Here is an 18,924-nt window from a genome sequence, read left to right as displayed (position 1 = left end):
CTGGGGGCCGTGGGGGTGGCGTCAGGCCCGTGCTGGCCAGGTGGGCAGGGTGGGTGCCCTGCTGGGGGCCGTGGGGGTGGCGTCAGGCCCGTGCTGGCCAGGTGGGCAGGGTGGGTGCCCTGCTGGGGGCCGTGGGGGTGGCGTCAGGCCCGTGCTGGCCAGGTGGGCAGGGTGGGTGCCCTGCTGGGGGCCGTGGTGGTGGCGTCAGGCCCGTGCTGGCCAGGTGGGCAGGGTGGGTGTCCTGCTGGGGGCCGTGGGGGTGGCGTCAGGCCCGTGCTGGCCAGGTGGGCAGGGTGGGTGCCCTGCTGGGGGCCGTGGGGGTGGCGTCAGGCCCGTGCTGGCCAGGTGGGCAGGGTGGGTGCCCTGCTGGGGGCCGTGGGGGTGGCGTCAGGCCCGTGCTGGCCAGGTGGGCAGGGTGGGTGCCCTGCTGGGGGCCGTGGGGGTGGCGTCAGGCCCGTGCTGGCCAGGTGGGCAGGGTGGGTGCCCTGCTGGGGGCCGTGGGGGGTGGCGTCAGGCCCGTGCTGGCCAGGTGGGCAGGGTGGGTGCCCTGCTGGGGGCCGTGGGGGTGGCGTCAGGCCCGTGCTGGCCAGGTGGGCAGGGTGGGTGCCCTGCTGGGGGCCGTGGGGGTGGCGTCAGGCCCGTGCTGGCCAGGTGGGCAGGGTGGGTGCCCTGCTGGGGGCCGTGGGGGGTGGCGTCAGGCCCGTGCTGGCCAGGTGGGCAGGGTGGGTGCCCTGCTGGGGGCCGTGGGGGGTGGCGTCAGGCCCGTGCTGGCCAGGTGGGCAGGGTGGGTGCCCTGCTGGGGGCCGTGGGGGTGGCGTCAGGCCCGTGCTGGCCAGGTGGGCAGGGTGGGTGCCCTGCTGGGGGCCGTGGGGGGTGGCGTCAGGCCCGTGCTGGCCAGGTGGGCAGGGTGGGTGCCCTGCTGGGGGCCGTGGGGGTGGCGTCAGGCCCGTGCTGGCCAGGTGGGCAGGGTGGGTGCCCTGCTGGGGGCCGTGGGGGTGGCGTCAGGCCCGTGCTGGCCAGGTGGGCAGGGTGGGTGCCCTGCTGGGGGCCGTGGGGGGTGGCGTCAGGCCCGTGCTGGCCAGGTGGGCAGGGTGGGTGCCCTGCTGGGGGCCGTGGGGGTGGCGTCAGGCCCGTGCTGGCCAGGTGGGCAGGGTGGGTGCCCTGCTGGGGGCCGTGGGGGTGGCGTCAGGCCCGTGCTGGCCAGGTGGGCAGGGTGGGTGCCCTGCTGGGGGCCGTGGGGGTGGCGTCAGGCCCGTGCTGGCCAGGTGGGCAGGGTGGGTGCCCTGCTGGGGGCCGTGGGGGTGGCTGCAGGGGGCCTGGCTGCAGGGGGCCACACCTGGGCAAGTGCCATGGGCACAGGGGGGGGGGGGGGGCAATGGCGGGGGCGGTGGCCGTGGGGAAGTGGCATTTTGTCAACATCGGACTGCAGCTGCCCCTGGCTTACGTCTTTGCTAACACCGAGCTATTCTGATCAGCTGTGGTTTTTCACTTTCCATGTGTTTTATTTGGGGATGTTTTGTTCAAAGACAGAAACTGTAGTTTCAGAACATGGGTTTTATAAACAGTTTGGAACTAAGTAGATCAGTGTTCCATACATGTATACAACTAACTGTGAAATGTGAAGATTTGGTTATGTACAATCTTTATTCTTGTTTATCTAACAATAAAAATAATTTAAAAAATATTGCCTTGTCGTTGTTGACTGTACTGTAGGCAGAGTTAGGATCTGATTGGTCTGTGGTATTTATACTGTGTTTCATCAGCCTGACCTCAGACGGAATGTTATCTAAATTGTGTAACCTGAGCTGTTGTTATGTGGTAGAACTTGTTTCTATAACCTGTCTTCACAGTGTCTTGTTTCCATAGCCTGTCTTCAGTGTCTTGTTTCAGTAGCCTGTCTTCACATAATCTTTTTAGAAAACTACAGAGAGAGAGGAGCACAGAGCCGGTACAGAGCCCTTTGGTATGAGAGGCTGAAAAGAGTTTGTCGGGTCCTTCATGCACCTGCACTTGTCACATGACAGCTGTTTACCAGGAAGAGATAAGTAGAGTGCAGAGAAGCAGGAAGTGGAGCAACTGTAGTAATAAAGAGGTTTGCATGAGATAAACTTTAGCTTCAAACAGCAAATCCAGCGACATTTGAAACACAGCACAACTTGTGAGTATTGAAATGTTTTACTTATTATTCAGAGTGATCTTGCTCTACTCATTCACCAAACTGCTATGTGTTCCTAATCTGTGAGTCAAGTGGGAACATGTCTCTCACTTGTTGGGGAATGTTTCCGACTGGCTCCCTGTGGAGGATCAGGTTTCAGGGGTTTCTTCTCCTTTCAGAGATGGGTTTGTGTCCGTTGATTTTACTACTGGCCACGTCCTCGGCCACCTATGCGTTGGACAATGGCTTGCTGAGGACCCCCCCGATGGGTTGGATGGCATGGGAACGATTTCGCTGTAACGTGGATTGCACCAATGACCCCAAACATTGTATAAGGTACAGAACGTTGTATTACAATTATATATATAGCTGCAAGCAGCAATGCGGGTTCCTCCGCAAAATATCATAAAAATGTACTTTGTAGAAGATCAAGAGTTGGAGAACAAGAGAGCAAAATGATTTAACGTTTGACAACAACAACAGACTGAGTGGAGATTAAACTCAGGAGCATGAAGTTGCAAGTCAGCCTCTCTATCATCTCTGCCACACATCATGTGTTGAGCTTTTGTGAATAGAAATGCGAAGAATTTGCTTTGGGACAAAGTTTAAGCAGCTGTAATTCAAACATATTTTGACTAGGGCCGTCAAGCGATTAAAATATTTTATTGCGATTGATTGCATTATTTAATATAGTTAATCGTGATTAATCGCATATTTATTCAATTTATTTAATCGGTTCAAATTTTACCCCAATAAAAGATTTCTTTGTGGGTCACTGGGGGTTCAGTGAACTTTTCTGGGGGGTATCGTGATTACAAAAAGGGATCGTATTATGTTTTATATGGATACCACCAGACTGCTTAACTATCCGAGTGTTAATCAGCCACGGAGCCAGACGTTGTAAACATTCGGGTCTTAGCCCCAACCTAGGACATATGGGTTTGATATAAAATAAAAATTGCCATATATGTAAAATAAACATCGACATTTTTCAATTGGTAAAACCTTGTCTAGTGATGCTATCACTCCGGCCCTGCTCCTATCCATCCTCCCTGACGCCTATCGTTACGGTAGGGCTGCCCGGCCCAGCTATCGGTAGCCTATCTGAGAAAACTTTTTGGAAAAGACGGTTATGGACCCAACCAACTCTATTTGGGAGGGGAGAAATCCCTCACATGGTACAACCCATGCAGAGGCTGAGGTGTCAGAATGCGGAACGTGTGTAGCCTACTTTAAGAGAAGATAGACTAAGGTGACAAATGTAAAAAAAAAAAAAAAAAAAATCCTCAACCGGTCCAAAAGTGAAGCGGCCCACCTGCCCAAAAGTGAAGCGGCCCACCTGCCCAAAAGTGAAGCGGCCCTGTCTTGAACCCTATTTGGTTTGAAAAACCATCAGTCAAAGTTATATTGAGATATTAAGTTATATAAGATATTGAGGCACTGTGGACATTTACATAAATACACCCCTTTCAGCCATTTTGTATTGCGTTTGTTTTTCTATTTCACCCCTATATAAAGACATGTCAAGTCGATTGGATCTATGGTTCGTGAGGAGAATGGTTTTGAAGGTTGTACCAAATTTGGACAGTATAGCAAACTCTATCATGGCGGACTTTATGGGTCCTTGAGGCTTTTTTGTTCCCTATGAGAAATAAGGCATGTATACCAATGTTCCGGTAATTTTAAGTAATCGGGCGCTGGGGAACTCACATAGACTTTGGGCGTGGATTATAGCGCCATCTATGGGCGTACATGAGCCATTAGCGGTCTGGGAGTAATGAGTGACCTGGTGTATCATTGGGCCAAATTTGAAAAAATCGGGTCTAGGACTTTTTGAGCTCTTGAGCCATTTCATGGAGAAGAAAACATTCGGAGGGACCCTAATAGTAGGAATACTAGCTAGGTGAAGTTTTCAAGCTTTGATTCATGAGGCGGTATAAAGATGTGTGTGCGCTTTGCCCTTTCTCTGTCCTCCTTCTCTCTCCCCCTCTTTTTCCCTCTTCTCTTTCTTTAACTCTCTCTCCTTTCCCTCTCTTTCACCTTTCTCTCTTCTCTCTCCTTAACTCTCTCTCATTTCCCTCTTTGACCTTTCTCTCTTCTCTCTCCTTATCACTCTTCCTCTCCATTTCTCTCAATCCATCCGCCCCTCTGTGTCTCTCCTTGCCTCTCTTCCTCTTCCTTTCGCTCTCGCTCCAGTGAGAACCTGTTCCGGGACATGGCTGACCGGCTGTCTGAGGACGGTTGGAAGGAGCTGGGATACGAGTACATCATGATAGACGACTGCTGGACCTCAATGCAGAGAGACAAAGACGGACGTCTGCAGCCTGACCCCAAGAGGTTTACCACTCTCCTCTGTCTCTCTCTCCTCTCTCTCCCCTCTCACCTCTGTCTCTGTCTCTCTGTCTGTCTTTCTGTCCTGTCCTATGATGCTCTTTCTTTTTCTTATTTATTATCTAGGTCTAGTGGCGTTTCCAATTGTTAGCGATAGTGGCAACGGTCGGTTAACAGACAATGGCGTATTTTCCCGACGGAGATGAGGAGTGTGTCCTCTCTCTTTGAGTCATGGTTTCAGGTGCGTACCTGGAGCCGGCTCGACGGTGGAAGACGTGTTAGAAGCGGTGGGGGAGAAGGTAGGGTATGAGTTTATTGCTTCGGCTTCGTGGATGAACAAGGCTGTAGTAGTGTTTGAGTGACGAAAAACTGGTTAATGGGTCAGTGGAGAGCGGCGTGTGGGTGAATTAACTTTACGTTCCTATCACCCCTCTTTTCCACTCCCGCTACTTAAGTTATAGTGTCTAATGTACCACCGTTTATCAGAGACTGTGATCTGGTATGTGAACTTTCCCGGTTTGGAAAGTTTGCTAGCGCTCTGAGGAGGATTCCGCTAGGGTGTAGGAGGAGGAAATTGCAGCATGTTAAGTTGTTTAGGCAACAAATATTTATGATTTTGGATTCACCGACTCAAACGTTGGACATTACGTTGGACATTTTCGTAGAGTTAAAGACGGTGTGAGATGGTATATGGTTTACGCCACAACTGGTAGTTTACAATGTTTCAAATGCGGAGATATTGGTCACAAACGTTTCGCTTGCCCTCATAAGCGAGCAGCAGAACAGGCAAATGGAGCCGGGATGTCACCGGGTAGGAGAGGTTCGGCGAAGAAGCGTAGGTCCCACTCACCCAGGTAACATACTCAACCATGGGAAGTTACGGCAGGTAACCCCGTAGAAAGGAGTGTAGGAGGTAGTATACCGACAGCTGAGCAAGGTGTTTCCCTTCCTAATGTCGAGAACGTAGTGCCTAACGTGGAGCAAGAGGGGGCAGGTCTATGAGTGAGGTACAGGCCCAGCCGCCAAAGGGAGTGCAGCAGGCTGCGAGCGAAGAGTGTGTGAGCAGCGAGGCTCCAGAGGAGGGCGTGGGCAGCAAGGCTTCAGAGGAGGGCGTGGGCAGCGAGGCTTCAGAGGAAGGCGTAGGCAGCGAGGCTTCAGAGGAGGGCGTGGGCAGCGAGGCTTCAGAGGAAGGCGTGGGCAGCGAGGCTTCAGAAGAGGGTGTGGGCAGCGAGGCTTCAGAGGAGGGCGTGGGAAGCGAGGCTTTAGAGGAGGGCGTGGGCAGCGAGGCTCCAGAGGAGGGCGTGGGCAGCGAGGCTTCAGAGGAGGGCGTGGGCAGCGAGGCTTCAGAGGAGGGCGTGGGCAGCGAGGCTTCAGAGGAGGGCGTGGGCAGCGAGGCTTCAGGGAGGGCGTGGGCAGCGAGGCTTCAGAGGAGGGCGTGGGCAGCGAGGCTTCAGAGGAGGGCGTGGGCAGCGAGGCTTCAGAGGAGGGCGTGGGCAGCGAAGCTTCAGAGGAGAGCGTGGGCAGCGTGGCTCCTGCGGAGGAGGTTGCTATCAGCGCGGCTCCTGGGGTCGTCCAGGTGGTGTCCAGGTGGGTAGAGAGGAAGGAGGGTGAAGGGGTCGATGAGGTGTCAGCGGAAACCTCAGTCTGAGAACGCCACGGGGGGAGCTGGCGTGGCCGGGGGGGAGTATGAGATAGGGGAGGTGAGGGAGGAGGCTGGGCCGAGCGGGGCACCGGTAGAAACCCTGTTTGGGTCTGGGGATGCTGCTGCTGTGGGAGTTAGCGAGATAGAGATGAGGGATGGGGAGGATAGTGTTTCAGATATTTCTGGTTCAAGTGTTTCTGACATTGGGAGCCAGGCTCCTGAGCAGGTGCTGTACAAGCTTGAGGAAGTTAACAACTTCCTGGATGAGACTGATGTGGATACGTTTGTGACATCAGTAGGTATTCTCTTGACAAAGCACAACTACGCTGACATTTCCAAGCTTCAGATTGAAGAAGTTGGTGGCAAATATCCGAAAGGGTAAGGTTGCTACTGATAGGAAGTAGCGATGGTTGTAAGGGTCACAGTTTGTATGATTTTCGTCTCTCTTTCTATCTGCTCTGTTTTTCGGTGTCCTGGATTCTTTTCTCCATGGGTAGTTTGAAAGTAGGACCCCTAAATATAAACGGTGGTAGAGACAGGGGTAGGAGGGCAGTGACCTATGAATGGATTAGACAGAAGAAGGTAAATGTAATGTTTTTGCAGGAGACGCATAGTGATATAGGGAATGAAGTTAACTGGCGAATGTAGTGGGAAGGGGAGTATTCCGTAAGTCATGGGAACAGCAGGAGTGCAGGGGTGGCAGTGTTGTTCTCGCAAGGGGTAGGAGGTCAAGTTATATGTAAGGAAGAGTAGAGGAGGGGAGGGCCTTGATAGTGAAGGCGGAGATAGAGGGATTGTTTTTATTTGTTAACGTATATGCTCCAAACAAGGGAGCAGAGGCCTGTTCCATAAAGCGAGTTTACCGATTAAGCCAGACTAATGTCAGTTAGTCAGACTAATTTCTAGTTCATTCGGTTCCATAAAGCTAGCTTAAGTAGTTCGAACTCGGTTAATATGGCAACTTAGGCTGCAAAACTAGTGTGGTCAGGGTCAGACTAACTGTCAGGCTTAGCGTGACTTAATGCTTAACCAGATGTTCCTGTAACACTGAACCAGCGGGAAAACGATGTTTTAACACGTATATTCTCATTTTCTTATTGTCATCAGTTCAATATGTTCAACATTGATAGAAATCAACTTAAATAGGCTACAACATTTAGCCTAATGCAATAAACAATGATGAACAATACTTTGATAGGCTACACACCACAGCCATTAATGTATGGATGTTAGTTTGTGATTTCAAATATTTAGGCATCATGAGGGAGCTGTCATTGTACACGATTTAAAGGGAACGTTCTTTCTGGAAGAAGTCACGTGGCCATGTGCATTGCTTTTGCCGTGGTGGATTGTATGATCCATGTTTTACCTCTCGGGCTGCTTAAGAATAGGTTGCACGCGCAATTAGCTTGACTACTTAAATCTGATTTGAATTAGTAGGACTGCGTGAGCTGAAATTGGCCTTTATGGAACCGCTTTAGCCCCGATTGACTAATTAAACCTATTCAAGTCTGGTTTAGGACTTTAAGTCTAGCTTTTTTGAGCGGCCTTTATGGAACAGGCCACTGAAAGGGTGAGGTTGTTTTCCAAACTGGGACATGCTTTGGATAGGCATGACGAAAGCATAACAGTAGTTATGGGAGGAGATTGGAACTGCACAACAGAGTTTACAGTGGATAGGGTGGGGAAGGAGCCCCACCCAGCATCAGTGGAGGCCCTAAAGCAGTTACTGCAGCGGGGCGGGGTGGTAGATACTTGGAGGGAATGCAATCAGAGTATAAGGCAATAGGTGCTGCAAGGCTAGATAGAATATATACTAGTAGAGTGCTCAGCAACCGGATAATGAATGCATCTATTTGTCTGAATGTGTTCTCTGATCACCACTTGGTGACCATAGATGTTAACCTGGACACTGTACCAAACACCAAATCCTTCTGGCATCTTAATGTGAAGCTTCTGCAGGATACAAAGTTTAGTGAGAGCTTTGGTGTTTTCTGGGAGAGGTGGAGAGGCAGTAAAGAAAGGTTGGAGAATCGTAGGCAATGGTGGGAGATGGGGAAAACACATATAAGGATTTTCTGCCAAAGATATGCAGCCAGTATCTCAGGTCGAGTTAACCCGTTAATTAGTAGCGTCACACATATGTGATAGTTCGAAAGCGGGCCCCACAGAGTACCGTCACACATGTGATTCTGAACATTCCAACCAACTATTTTCCGATAGACAAAAACTATATGACAAACGCTATAGTATGGCTTCAAAATTTACAATTAGGAGGCTAACAAGTAACGCTAGCAGGTAGTAGCATTGCTAACAATCTGGCCGCCTCCAACCTCTGGCATCATTTGGGTGCACTGAAGCCCCCGGCGGCTTGCTTCAGGAACTGCAGAAGACTTTGGTGGATTTCTTTTGGTCGGGTCAGCATTGGATCTGGGCCCCAGTGCTCTACCTGCCAGTGCAGGACGGGGGTACCTGTAGAAAAACAATCAACAGTAAACATATTTCAGTGAGTACAATAATACAATAAATAAAACAATTTTAATCCGTTACAACTAACCAACAAGAGCAACAAGTCTCTCAATAAGAGTCATTGTGACCCTTTAAAAGTCAAAGTCTCGCCTGTCTCTCCTCTCTCTTCTCTGTCTTTCTCTCCTGTCTCTTCTCTGCCTCTCTCTCCTGTCTCTCCTCTCTCTCTTCTCTGTCTCTCTCTGCTGTCTCTCTCCCATGTCTCTCCTGTCTCTCATCTGTCTTTCTCTCCTGTGTCTCCTCTCTCTTCTCTGTCTCTATCTCCTGTCTCTCCTTTCTCACCTCTGTCTCTCTCCTCTGTCTCTCTCTCCTCTGTCTCTCTCTCCTCTGTCTCTCTCTCCTGTCTGTCCTCTCTCTCCTTTGTCTCTCTCTCTCCCATGTCTCTCCTGTCTGTCCTCTGTCTTTCTCTCATGTCTCTCCTCTCTCTCCTCTGTCTCTCTCTCTCTACTGTCTCTCCTCTCTCTCCTCTGTTTCTCTCTCCTGTCTATCCTCTCTCTCCTGCCTCCCCTCTTTTTCACGTCTGTGAAGATGTATTAGATAATGCTCAATTGCTGTGAAAGTACCAAGTCAGTGAAGTGACTAGAAAGTACAAGATCAAGACAAAATCAACGTATTTATTATAGATCTATAAGGTGCAGGTGTCTGATACACTCAAGTTGAGCATCTCAGAAGACTGGACAAGGAATTCAGGAAATCAGGGGAGTTAAATAGTATCACAATATGGGAGAATACAAGACAATGGCCTTGACGTTCCTTCTATTTTCTTTGTTCAATGTTGCATGGCATTATACACTTTGGTAATATTTGACATTTCCTAGTCGCACCTTATTAAGAACTAACTTATGGCTATGCAGGCATAAGCAAACAGCATAACGACAGTTTATCAATGATACAAGCAACATCATTCATAAATAGGCATATTTATCTCCTGGTCATAACCAAAGGTTATGTTCTCATGAGCTTAATATAGCAGGGTATAGATCAAACATTGTTTATTATATTCAGAGCAGTATAAAAGTAATAAAGTAATGGAGCCACTTCTATCCACTGTTTAGTTAGGTTTATTTTAGTATTACTTATTTTAGCCACTTAGGGGGAGTATTGCACTGGGTGGGGCATGTCACTGGGAATTGGGTATATCTACAGGTGTGATTAATCAATTAAGGAAAGGTGTGGATGGCGGAAAACACACGGTTCTTACCGTAGCCGTGAAACCCACTTCACCGACAGCATCTTATTTATTAAACAAACAGCACTGGGTGAAAAGACCAATTTATGTACAATATTCTTCCTCATTTTCTACCTTTATAATACACTGGAACACCACCCAAAGAGAGCTCATGCCTGGACCAAGGATTATTTGCTACACGTTGGGAACACTTTGCTGTCCACACTGAGGCTTATAGGATAGCCTCCACAGTAATCATCATCTTTAGTTATTGTTAACTGATCAGTGGTTTAAGGACAGACCTCTTCACCTGTCTCTCCTGTCTCTTCCCCCTCTCCTCTCTTCCCTCTCTGTCTCTCTTCTCTCCCTCCTCTCCTCTGTCTCTCCTCTCCTCTGTCCTCTCTCCTGTCTCTCTCCCTTGTATCTCCTCTGTCTTATACAGGTCGATCTATACTTAATTGCTTTGCTGTGAGAGTCGTAACTGTGTGTACTGATTACATAAGCTTGGTTCTCTGCACATTTTCCAACCTCCCTCCCCCCATCTACCTCACCTCTCTCCCCCATCTACCTCACCTCCCCGCACACCCCCAGGTTCCCAGGAGGCATTGCTAGCCTGGCGAGGTACGTCCACGACCGAGGCCTAAAGCTTGGCATCTATGCAGACATGGGCTTCCAGACCTGCATGGGCTACCCTGGGACCAACTTGAGCACCATCCACACGGACGCCCACACCTTCGCCAGCTGGGGCGTGGACTTCCTGAAGTTCGACGGCTGCTTTTCCAGCCCCGTGGAGCAGCAGCTAGGTGAGACCAAGAGAGACAAACCACAATGATTTATTGTCTTTGTGAATGCATCAGTAATGTCCATAACAATGTTTATTCCAGTACACACCTGTTACACCACTGTGGTTGTTTCACCTGTTGCACCCGTTACATCTGTTTCACATGTGACATCACTGTAGTTATGTTGCTTTACTGTACTACAGCATACGTGACTGATACTGTGCAAGAGTGTACAGGTGCACTCTTGCACTTTTTGAGGTTCATGTTGTTTAATTGTAACTTGTCTAACTACATGCTCTTATGGTTCTTCCCTTTGGCACTTATTTGGTTTTTCACAATGTATGCTTCATGTTTTGGCTGCCCGCAATGTTTGGGGCTATCTCGTTGTTATGATCAGTGACCTATGCACTTTTGTAAAGCTCTCTCTTGGAAGTCGCTTTGGATAAAAGCGTCTGCTAAATGAATACATTTAAATGCAAATGATACTCTTATGGTGGTCATGTGGTGGAAAGAAATACTTAGTTGAATTTCCTGTGTGATCGTGCAGGGTACCCTCTCATGTCCAAGGCCCTGAACTCCACTGGGAGGCCCATCGCCTACTCCTGCAGCTGGCCCTGCTACAGGGGGGGCCTGCCACCCAAGGTGGGTCTGACAGCTGTCTGCCTGAAGCTCCTGGATATTATTGGATATATTTTCCTTTCGGTTTTAGTTCTGATTTGTTTCCATTAGGGATGGGCATTATTAATCGACGATCGATTATCGATCATTAAGTATTTTGTCGATGACATTATTTGTTCATCGATAAAACTAATGCGTGTTCTGTTGCGTAGTGAGTCTTGAAGGAATGCAATGGATTTCGCTATGTGGCAGCAATTAAACATTTTACCAGACAAAGCCAATGTTTGGAAAAAAACGCCACAGGCCTACTCAGTTACCGGCAAGTTTCCATGTATTTCAAAAGTAAACATGAAGAGGTCACAGCGAAGTGTAGCGTGAGACCATTTTGACTTAAAAATGACTTTGTTCACTGCCAACACTGTAAAGCTGAGTATAAATACAACTCCTCCACAACTCAAATGATCATGTACCACTTGAAGAACGTACATCCGACCCTGGTTAATGGCGGTGCATCCTGCTCTCGGTGTTAGCACGGAGGAGCTGCGATGCACAACGAGCAGAGAAAATTACCCAACGGATCTGCAAGTCCATCGAGATGCGGTGCCTGTCCACTACAGCGGAGTGGAGCGGCTCGGAGCGGCGCGTCGGCTTCCAATTCATTTTCAATAAAACCGGGCGTTGACGTTCGCTTACGATCCCACAATGCCCTACAGGAGCGTCAACGCCCGGTTTCATTGAAAATGAATTGGAAGCCGACGCTCCGCTGTAGTGGACACGCACGGTTACGTATTGTTGAGGGCGAAGGTTTTTATGAAGCTTTGTTAATTAGCCGGAAAAAACGAGGGTCAGTTGTGTTTGAGCACCGGCTTCTAGCTGTCGGCTCTGCTTCTAGGAGTTACAGAAATAGTTGTTTTTCTTGTAATAACTACCAATCTCAATGCGGAAACACGCTGTGTTATTTCTATTTTCACTGCATTTTAATATAGCCTATAAATTGTGAATTTTAATATAAAAATATTAATGATTAATCGAAAATCGATCGTTAATTCTCCCGACGATTGATTAAGACAATTTAATCGAATGCCCATCCCTAATTGCCATCACTCTCTCTCCCTCTCTCTTTTTCTCCCTCTCTTTCTCTCTGCCTCTCTCCCCCCCCCCTCTCTACCTCCCTCTCTCTCTGTCCCAGGTGAACTATACCCTGCTGGGAGAGATATGTAACGTTTGGAGGAACTGGTATGATGTTCAGGACTCCTGGGATAGCATTCAGAGCATCCTGGACTGGTTCTCCAACAACCAGGACGACCTGCAGCCAGCAGCCGGGCCCGGGCACTGGAACGACCCTGATATGGTCTGCAGTGCCGTTACCTTTACATAAGCTTTCTTACATTTTAGTCATTTTAGCAGACTGCCAACAACTACATGAGCAATGTTATCATTACTTGTATAGATTATTTGTCTGATATTCAGGTCATTGTCAGTGACATTACTGTAATGCTGTCAGTGATATTACGGTCTTTGATTTGCTTCCCAGCTGATCATTGGGAACTTTGGTCTCAGCATTGACCAATCCCGTGCTCAGATGGCTGTGTGGGCCATCATGGCGGCCCCTCTCATCATGTCTAACGACCTGCGCTCCCTGGAGGCAGATGCCCGCGCCGTGCTCAGCAATAAGCTGGCCATCGCCATCAACCAGGACCCTCTGGGCATCCAGGGCCGTCGCATCCTGCAGGTCTGAGACGCAGAACACACCCTGCTGGACAAGCTGTTGGATGTTCACAGTCTGAATTAACTCTCTTCCCCCCTCCATCCCCCGTGTCTCTTCTGTCCTCTCCTCCATCCCCTGTGTCTCTTCTCTCCTCTCCTCCATCCCCTGTGTCTCTTCTCCCCTCCATCCCCTGTGTCTCTCCTCTCCTCCATCCCCTGTGTCTCTTCTCCCCTCCATCCCTCGTGTCTCTTCTCCCCTCCATCCCCCGTGTCTCTTCTCCCCTCCATCCCCCGTGTCTCTCCTCCCCTCCATCCCCTGTTTCTCTCCTCCCCTCCATCCCCTGTTTCTCTCCTCCCCTCCATCCCCCGTGTCTCTTCTCTCCCAGGAGAGGACCCGTGTGGATGTGTACTGGAGGCCTCTGTCCCACAAGGCCAGTGCTCTGGTGTTCCTCAGCCGGCGCCAGGATATGCCCTACCGCTACCGCACCTCGCTGGTGACACTCAACTACCCTGCAGGCAACTACGAGGTGAGTCAGAAGGCAAGGACAGTGTAGCAGGGCAGGGGGGAGGCAGGAAGGGAGGCAGGGGGCAAGGGGATGCGGGGAACAAGTTGGGAAATGTGTTTTGTATTTACATTACATGTTTGACAAGAAGACTATCTAGCTGGCCAGCTGTGTCCTTGTCCCCAAATCAATGTCAAGATGTTCACATAGCTATCGGCCAGATAGTCTAGTAACAGTCTAGGCTAAGGCCGCAGCATGTAGCGAGTTGAATGGCACATGGATGTGAGATGACCAGGGTTCTAAATTAACCTTTTTGATCACCAGCCAATGTGGCTGGTAACTTTCTAAAGTAACCACTAACCAGCCAATTAGAATTTCCACTAGCCAAATTCTTTCCGGTGAAAATAAGAACAATTGAGTTTCGCGGAATGCATTTGATCATAAAATAAAGTAAAATTAAGTAAAATGAAAAACGAAAGTATGATGCAAGGGTATGTGAAATCACCCAACCCGGTATATGAATCACCAACACGTGACTTAGGACACACTTTATTGTAGGTTAAATGGCTAAAACGTCCATTCGCGTAATGAGATGGACTCCTGCCCATGCATTTACAGTAACGTTTTTGTCCTAAGCAGGCATTTATTAAACCGACCTGATATACTCTTTATTAAGAACACTATTTACATTACAGAAACTGTCAGTAAGCAAATAACTTTTTTTTCGCGTTGACTACATGCGGCAATCCTTACAAAACAACAGCACAAGCCATTCCCCACCCGCCTGCCATTTGGCATTAGCCTATATTTTCTTTTCTTCGTTTCTCTAGTGCTATCAATATACCTCATCCCCTTCCTCGTTCCTCTTCTCACCCCCAGAAGTTTGTCCTAAACACCGCCGTATTAAGTTAACTTTTTACTTTACTACTGTATCTAGCTATTATTACCTCCTATGATCTTCTATGCTTCGTTTGACTTCCTTGTGTTTTCTGGTGGACGCTCGGTTCATTTCCACGGTGTCTCACGCTGGTTTCACTTCAAACTGCGCGCAGCCAATGGGCATATAAAACGTTAACACGTAGCATTACAGCACAGTGTTCATGGGAAACTTAGGAAGTACTGCCAGGGGGATAAATGACCAAGAACCATGCCGAGAACAGAGCCTTATGTATCATTCATATAATGCCTCATGTATCACCGGCCAAACTGGCTTGTGAGTTTTTATTAACACCCGCATTGTGTTCACCCAAAATGAATTTTAACCCGCATTGGCGGGTTGGCGGGTCTTAATTTAGAACCCTGGAGATGAGCGCCTCAGTGGCGGAACCAGACTTTTATATATGGGGTGGCCAAGGGGTGGCCAGGACTACTTCAGGGGGTCCACAGACCAAGACTGAAAATGTGTGTGTAACCTTAGCCTGGCATCTAAGCAGTGAAAATTATTCATATGATTGCTGATGAGAAATAGAAACAAAAATTCACTTAAGCCTGAGTTCTTCAGTGTGGCCTAGTATGGTCCACTAGGGTTAATTTAATCAAATTATACATTTACTATGAATAGACTGTCTCTACATCTGAATTGCAACTCATTTCTTTCTTACAAACACTGTAGTGTAGGGGTACTCACAAACTGGAGAGACTTTGGTCACTCTGTTTTCATGAATACACTGTATAATCTGGGTCTAACCAGGTTAGATCCTTCTTTTACATTATAACACAACTTTTAGTGTATACTCACACAAAAAAAAATGCCACAGCCATTAAAACAAGAGCACTCATGAATCAACAACCAACTCTTTAAAGTGAGGCTTAATCTGGGGAAAAAACGTTTGTGTAGGCTTACGTGTGTGGCCTACAAACACAGGCTAAACTTGGCAAGTGACTGACTGACTAGTATGCTGCTCTGAGGTCTTGGGGTTGTGCAAGGACTGGGGTCTATTTCCACCTGATCCTGTTTGCTCAGCTTTTTGAAGAAGTCTGCTATCTCACCCTCTCTTTTAGTGTTTGAACAAGCCTTTAGCCTTTTCTTGAAGGTGGGGAGACAGTCAGGGCCTCATGTACATACATTTGCAAACGTAGCGTTATTAGCGCCATGGCCAACCCGCAGATTGCGCACGCTGTGATACTTCAGTTTACGTCGTATTTACGAAACCTGCAGTTCATCGGGTAATCAGCGCCTTTCTCCGCCCACTATACCATAAATTGCGAGCATTTAAACACGCAATTGAATGGGCTTCCTTCTCTCTTTCTATCATGGATCAGCCACCAAAGTCAAAACAGCGAAAACAAAGATTTAGTGATAACGAAATTGATGTGCTTGTTCATGAGGTAACAGCGAATTTAAAAATTATAAAAGGCCGGAATTCCACATCGACACAAAAAAAAATGCAATCTGGACCGAAATGACAAATTCCAGTAACTGTAATTTTGCATGGCTGCTTAATCTGTAACGTGTAATGATTTTGTGTTCACTTAACTGAAAAAGTGTGATCCGTGTGTCTTCGTCTTGCTCGGTAATTACTGCTGTCATTTCACAAGGAGCCATATGCGAGGGAACCTGCGTGCATCCAGGTTTACACCTGCTTTTAAGAGGCGCAGAATTTTCACCGCAAAATTGAAGCGCATTTCACAGGCGTTTTTGTACATACCGCGGAATAAATAATTAGGCGCACTTTACGCATCCCCTCCCATCTCTTTATGGGAAACTCCCACTTTCCTCTTGACCCTCCCGTGAATGCATATGCATGACACAGAAAAGCGCAATTTGTCATTTTCAGTTCCCGCGACAGGCAGTCTGCTCTTTAACCTCAGTGCAGCATGTTTATACAAACCTCGCCATTCTTTTACGTGCAAATTGCAAAACAAATACGCCTGAAGTGGGTGCAAAAACTTTAGTACATAAGGCCCTCTGTGTCTCTGATGGAGGTGGGAGGTTATTCACCATTGCGGAGCCAGACAGGAGAAGAGTTTGGGTTGGGAGCGGGCGCTCTTGAGAGGTGGGACCACCAGACGGTTATCAGAATAAGACCGAAGGTGGCGGGTGGGGGTGTAAGGCTGGACGAGAGACTTGATGTAGTCAGGTGCAGTCCCGTTCACCGATCGGAAGGTTAATACCAAGTTTGATCAAAACCTTAGAGTGAGATTTAATGTAGGCCTATGTTTTGATATGAAACATTACAGAAATAATATCCAAAGCACTCTGGATATCACTAACTAGAAAGACTATTATTACAGTATAATTTGAAATAAAATGAAGAAATACATCTTCAGTCCTTCCTATATTCTCTAACATTTCCCTTAGTTTCAGATAACGTAGGCCTAAGCCAGCCAAACTGAGCCAAAGCTTCTGGTGGCAAAGCAGTTGTGGAGTTTTTGACTGCATCAGTCATAATTTAGCCAAAAAAGGGCTATATTACCAAATGGTCTAGCCTCTCTGGAGTTAATATTTATTTTTTCAAGCTTTCTTCCAACTTACCTTCTCCGTCACGTGTTTGCACGTCTATGTTGCTTACCTAGTAACAAACATATGCTGGCCGAGACTGTTACAAGGCAAAGAACTCCATACTCTCTGACACAGGGGAAATGATACGTGCTGGCGGCAGGAAACTTCACTCTGTGTGCCTGCACCTCGTCCATTAATGTATACAACGTTAGCAGGACAACTGGGTTGGCGTTGCCTTCTCAGCATGAGAAATACAAGATGTGGCGTGTGAATTGGTTGAAATGCTTGTGTCTCATGGTCAATGCGTAAGGCTTGAGAACCCTGTTTTAGATGTTTTGAGAAGACTACAATAAAAAAATATCTAGAGAGATATATAGAATTCCACCCGCCAAAGTGGCTAGTAAGAGTGACTGCTTTACCCGCCACAGCCAAATTCTACCCGCATTTGGCGGGTGGGCGGGAACTAATGTCAAGCCCTAAACAGGATTATATCCTGGGTTAGGGTTAGGCTTTTATGTACTCTGCTCCATCAGTTTGGATGTTTTCAACTGGAAGATTTTGTCCAGATTGGTGTTTTTAGAATATGATTGAAGGATTTGAATGCCGATTCCCTGATCTGTAAATGTTTTAAAATATAATTTTGTCTCCTGATTATGTTATTCTTCTTATTCTTTTACTCAATATCATATAGTTTTAAGATAGTTTTGTTGTAATATGTAATAGCTTCACAGGGAAACTGGAAAAATTGATTTTGTAGCTCAATGAGCCTTCCGGGTTAAATAAAGGCTAAATAAAAATAAACTTCTGCATCAACCAGGAGATATTTTGTTTGGTCTGTCGAAACCTTTGTATACTAAATAGGAGATGTTGGTGTTTGTTGCCAGGCGTATGATGTGTTCTCTGGGAAGCTGGTGACGGGGTTGAAGACTACCACACCCTTCACTGTCACCATCAACCCCTCAGGAGTGGTCATGTGGTACGTCTATCCCACGTCTAACTACGACAAGCCCAAGAGCCACAGCCGATATCGCTTCATTCGAAAAAAGTACAACCTATCTTTCCCTGAGTCTGGAGTTGGGCCTCACAGAGTTCTTTAATCCTTCTTGGAATTTATTTGATTCTGAATTCAGAGACGCCATTAAGAATTATGGGCCCAGTGAAGAGATTGCCATTTGCCCCTTCCCATTTTGGTTATGTCTGTTTTTTCATTCAATACATTTTATTCCAAGCTTTTCGAGTGTCTTTCCCCGATTGGGACCCTGGCGAGTCCCACTTTTACCACACTTCAAATAGTAATGGGAGTTTTGTGATTTTCATGCAATCTGTCTACAATAAACATCTGTGATTTTACTTGTTTCACCTGAGGATGTGAACATTGAAGAATGTTGGAAAACAAGCTTCAATTACTTAGAAGAATGCTGGTTGAGTGCATTTTAATTCAGTGATTTGGGTGTTTTGTTTTATTTTTTTGAAGATGTTTGAAAGTTATTAAAATATATTTAAGATGTAATGTATTTCCTGTTTTGTTGTCCTTCCACCTTTCATCAAAATAAGATAAAAACCATAGTTCATACATTTTGGGAAAATATTATTGAAATGTCAGTATTACCCTTAACCACCAGGTAGCAGTGCAAACTTAGACATACACAATCAGCATTTCTTTTTTTTACTGTTGGGTCTTGAAGGACAGACAGTGTCAGAGTCTCTCTCCCTCTCTCCCTGTCCCTCTCTCACTTTCTGACTCTCTCACTCATTCTATCACTCTCACACTGTCTCACTATCCCTCTCTCACCTTCTCAACTTCACTTTCGCACTCACCTCCCCGCTATCATACAATCTCAGTATCTCACACAATCTGGCTGGCGGATCTTTGGGTCCAGGGGGAAGGAGCTGATCTCTGGGTCCAGGGGAAAGGAGCTGATCTCTGGATCCAGGAAGGAGCTGATCTCTGGGTCCAGGAAAAAGCTGATCTCTGGGTCCAGGAAAAAGCTGATCTCTGGATCCAGGAAGAAGCTGATCTCTGGGTCCAGGAAGGAGCTGATCTCTGGGT

At 47.6% G+C, this 18,924-nt stretch overlaps 1 protein-coding gene across 2 annotated transcripts; it reads left to right on the top strand.

Annotated features, from left to right (window-relative positions):
* Nucleotides 1-1,865: 1,865 nt before the first annotated feature.
* On the top strand, nt 1,866-18,384 carry naga (N-acetylgalactosaminidase, alpha). Of its 2 annotated transcripts, none has more exons than XM_047035359.1 (9): nt 1,866-2,158; nt 2,309-2,491; nt 4,352-4,492; nt 10,414-10,625; nt 11,152-11,246; nt 12,412-12,573; nt 12,757-12,954; nt 13,316-13,456; nt 17,759-18,384. In XM_047035359.1, the coding sequence occupies exons 2-9, from the start codon at nt 2,337-2,339 to the stop codon at nt 17,969-17,971; spliced, it is 1,317 nt and encodes a 438-aa protein (XP_046891315.1). In that variant the 5' UTR covers nt 1,866-2,158; nt 2,309-2,336; the 3' UTR covers nt 17,972-18,384. The 2 variants fall into 2 exon arrangements, with proteins under 2 accessions (XP_046891315.1, XP_046891306.1); XM_047035350.1 differs by having other exon boundaries at nt 1,868-2,158; nt 2,335-2,491.
* Nucleotides 18,385-18,924: the final 540 nt, after the last annotated feature.

This window comes from Hypomesus transpacificus, chromosome 2, assembly GCF_021917145.1.
Source record: "Hypomesus transpacificus isolate Combined female chromosome 2, fHypTra1, whole genome shotgun sequence".
Lineage (NCBI taxonomy): Eukaryota > Metazoa > Chordata > Actinopteri > Osmeriformes > Osmeridae > Hypomesus > Hypomesus transpacificus.
This window is presented reverse-complemented; position numbering and strand designations above follow the sequence as displayed.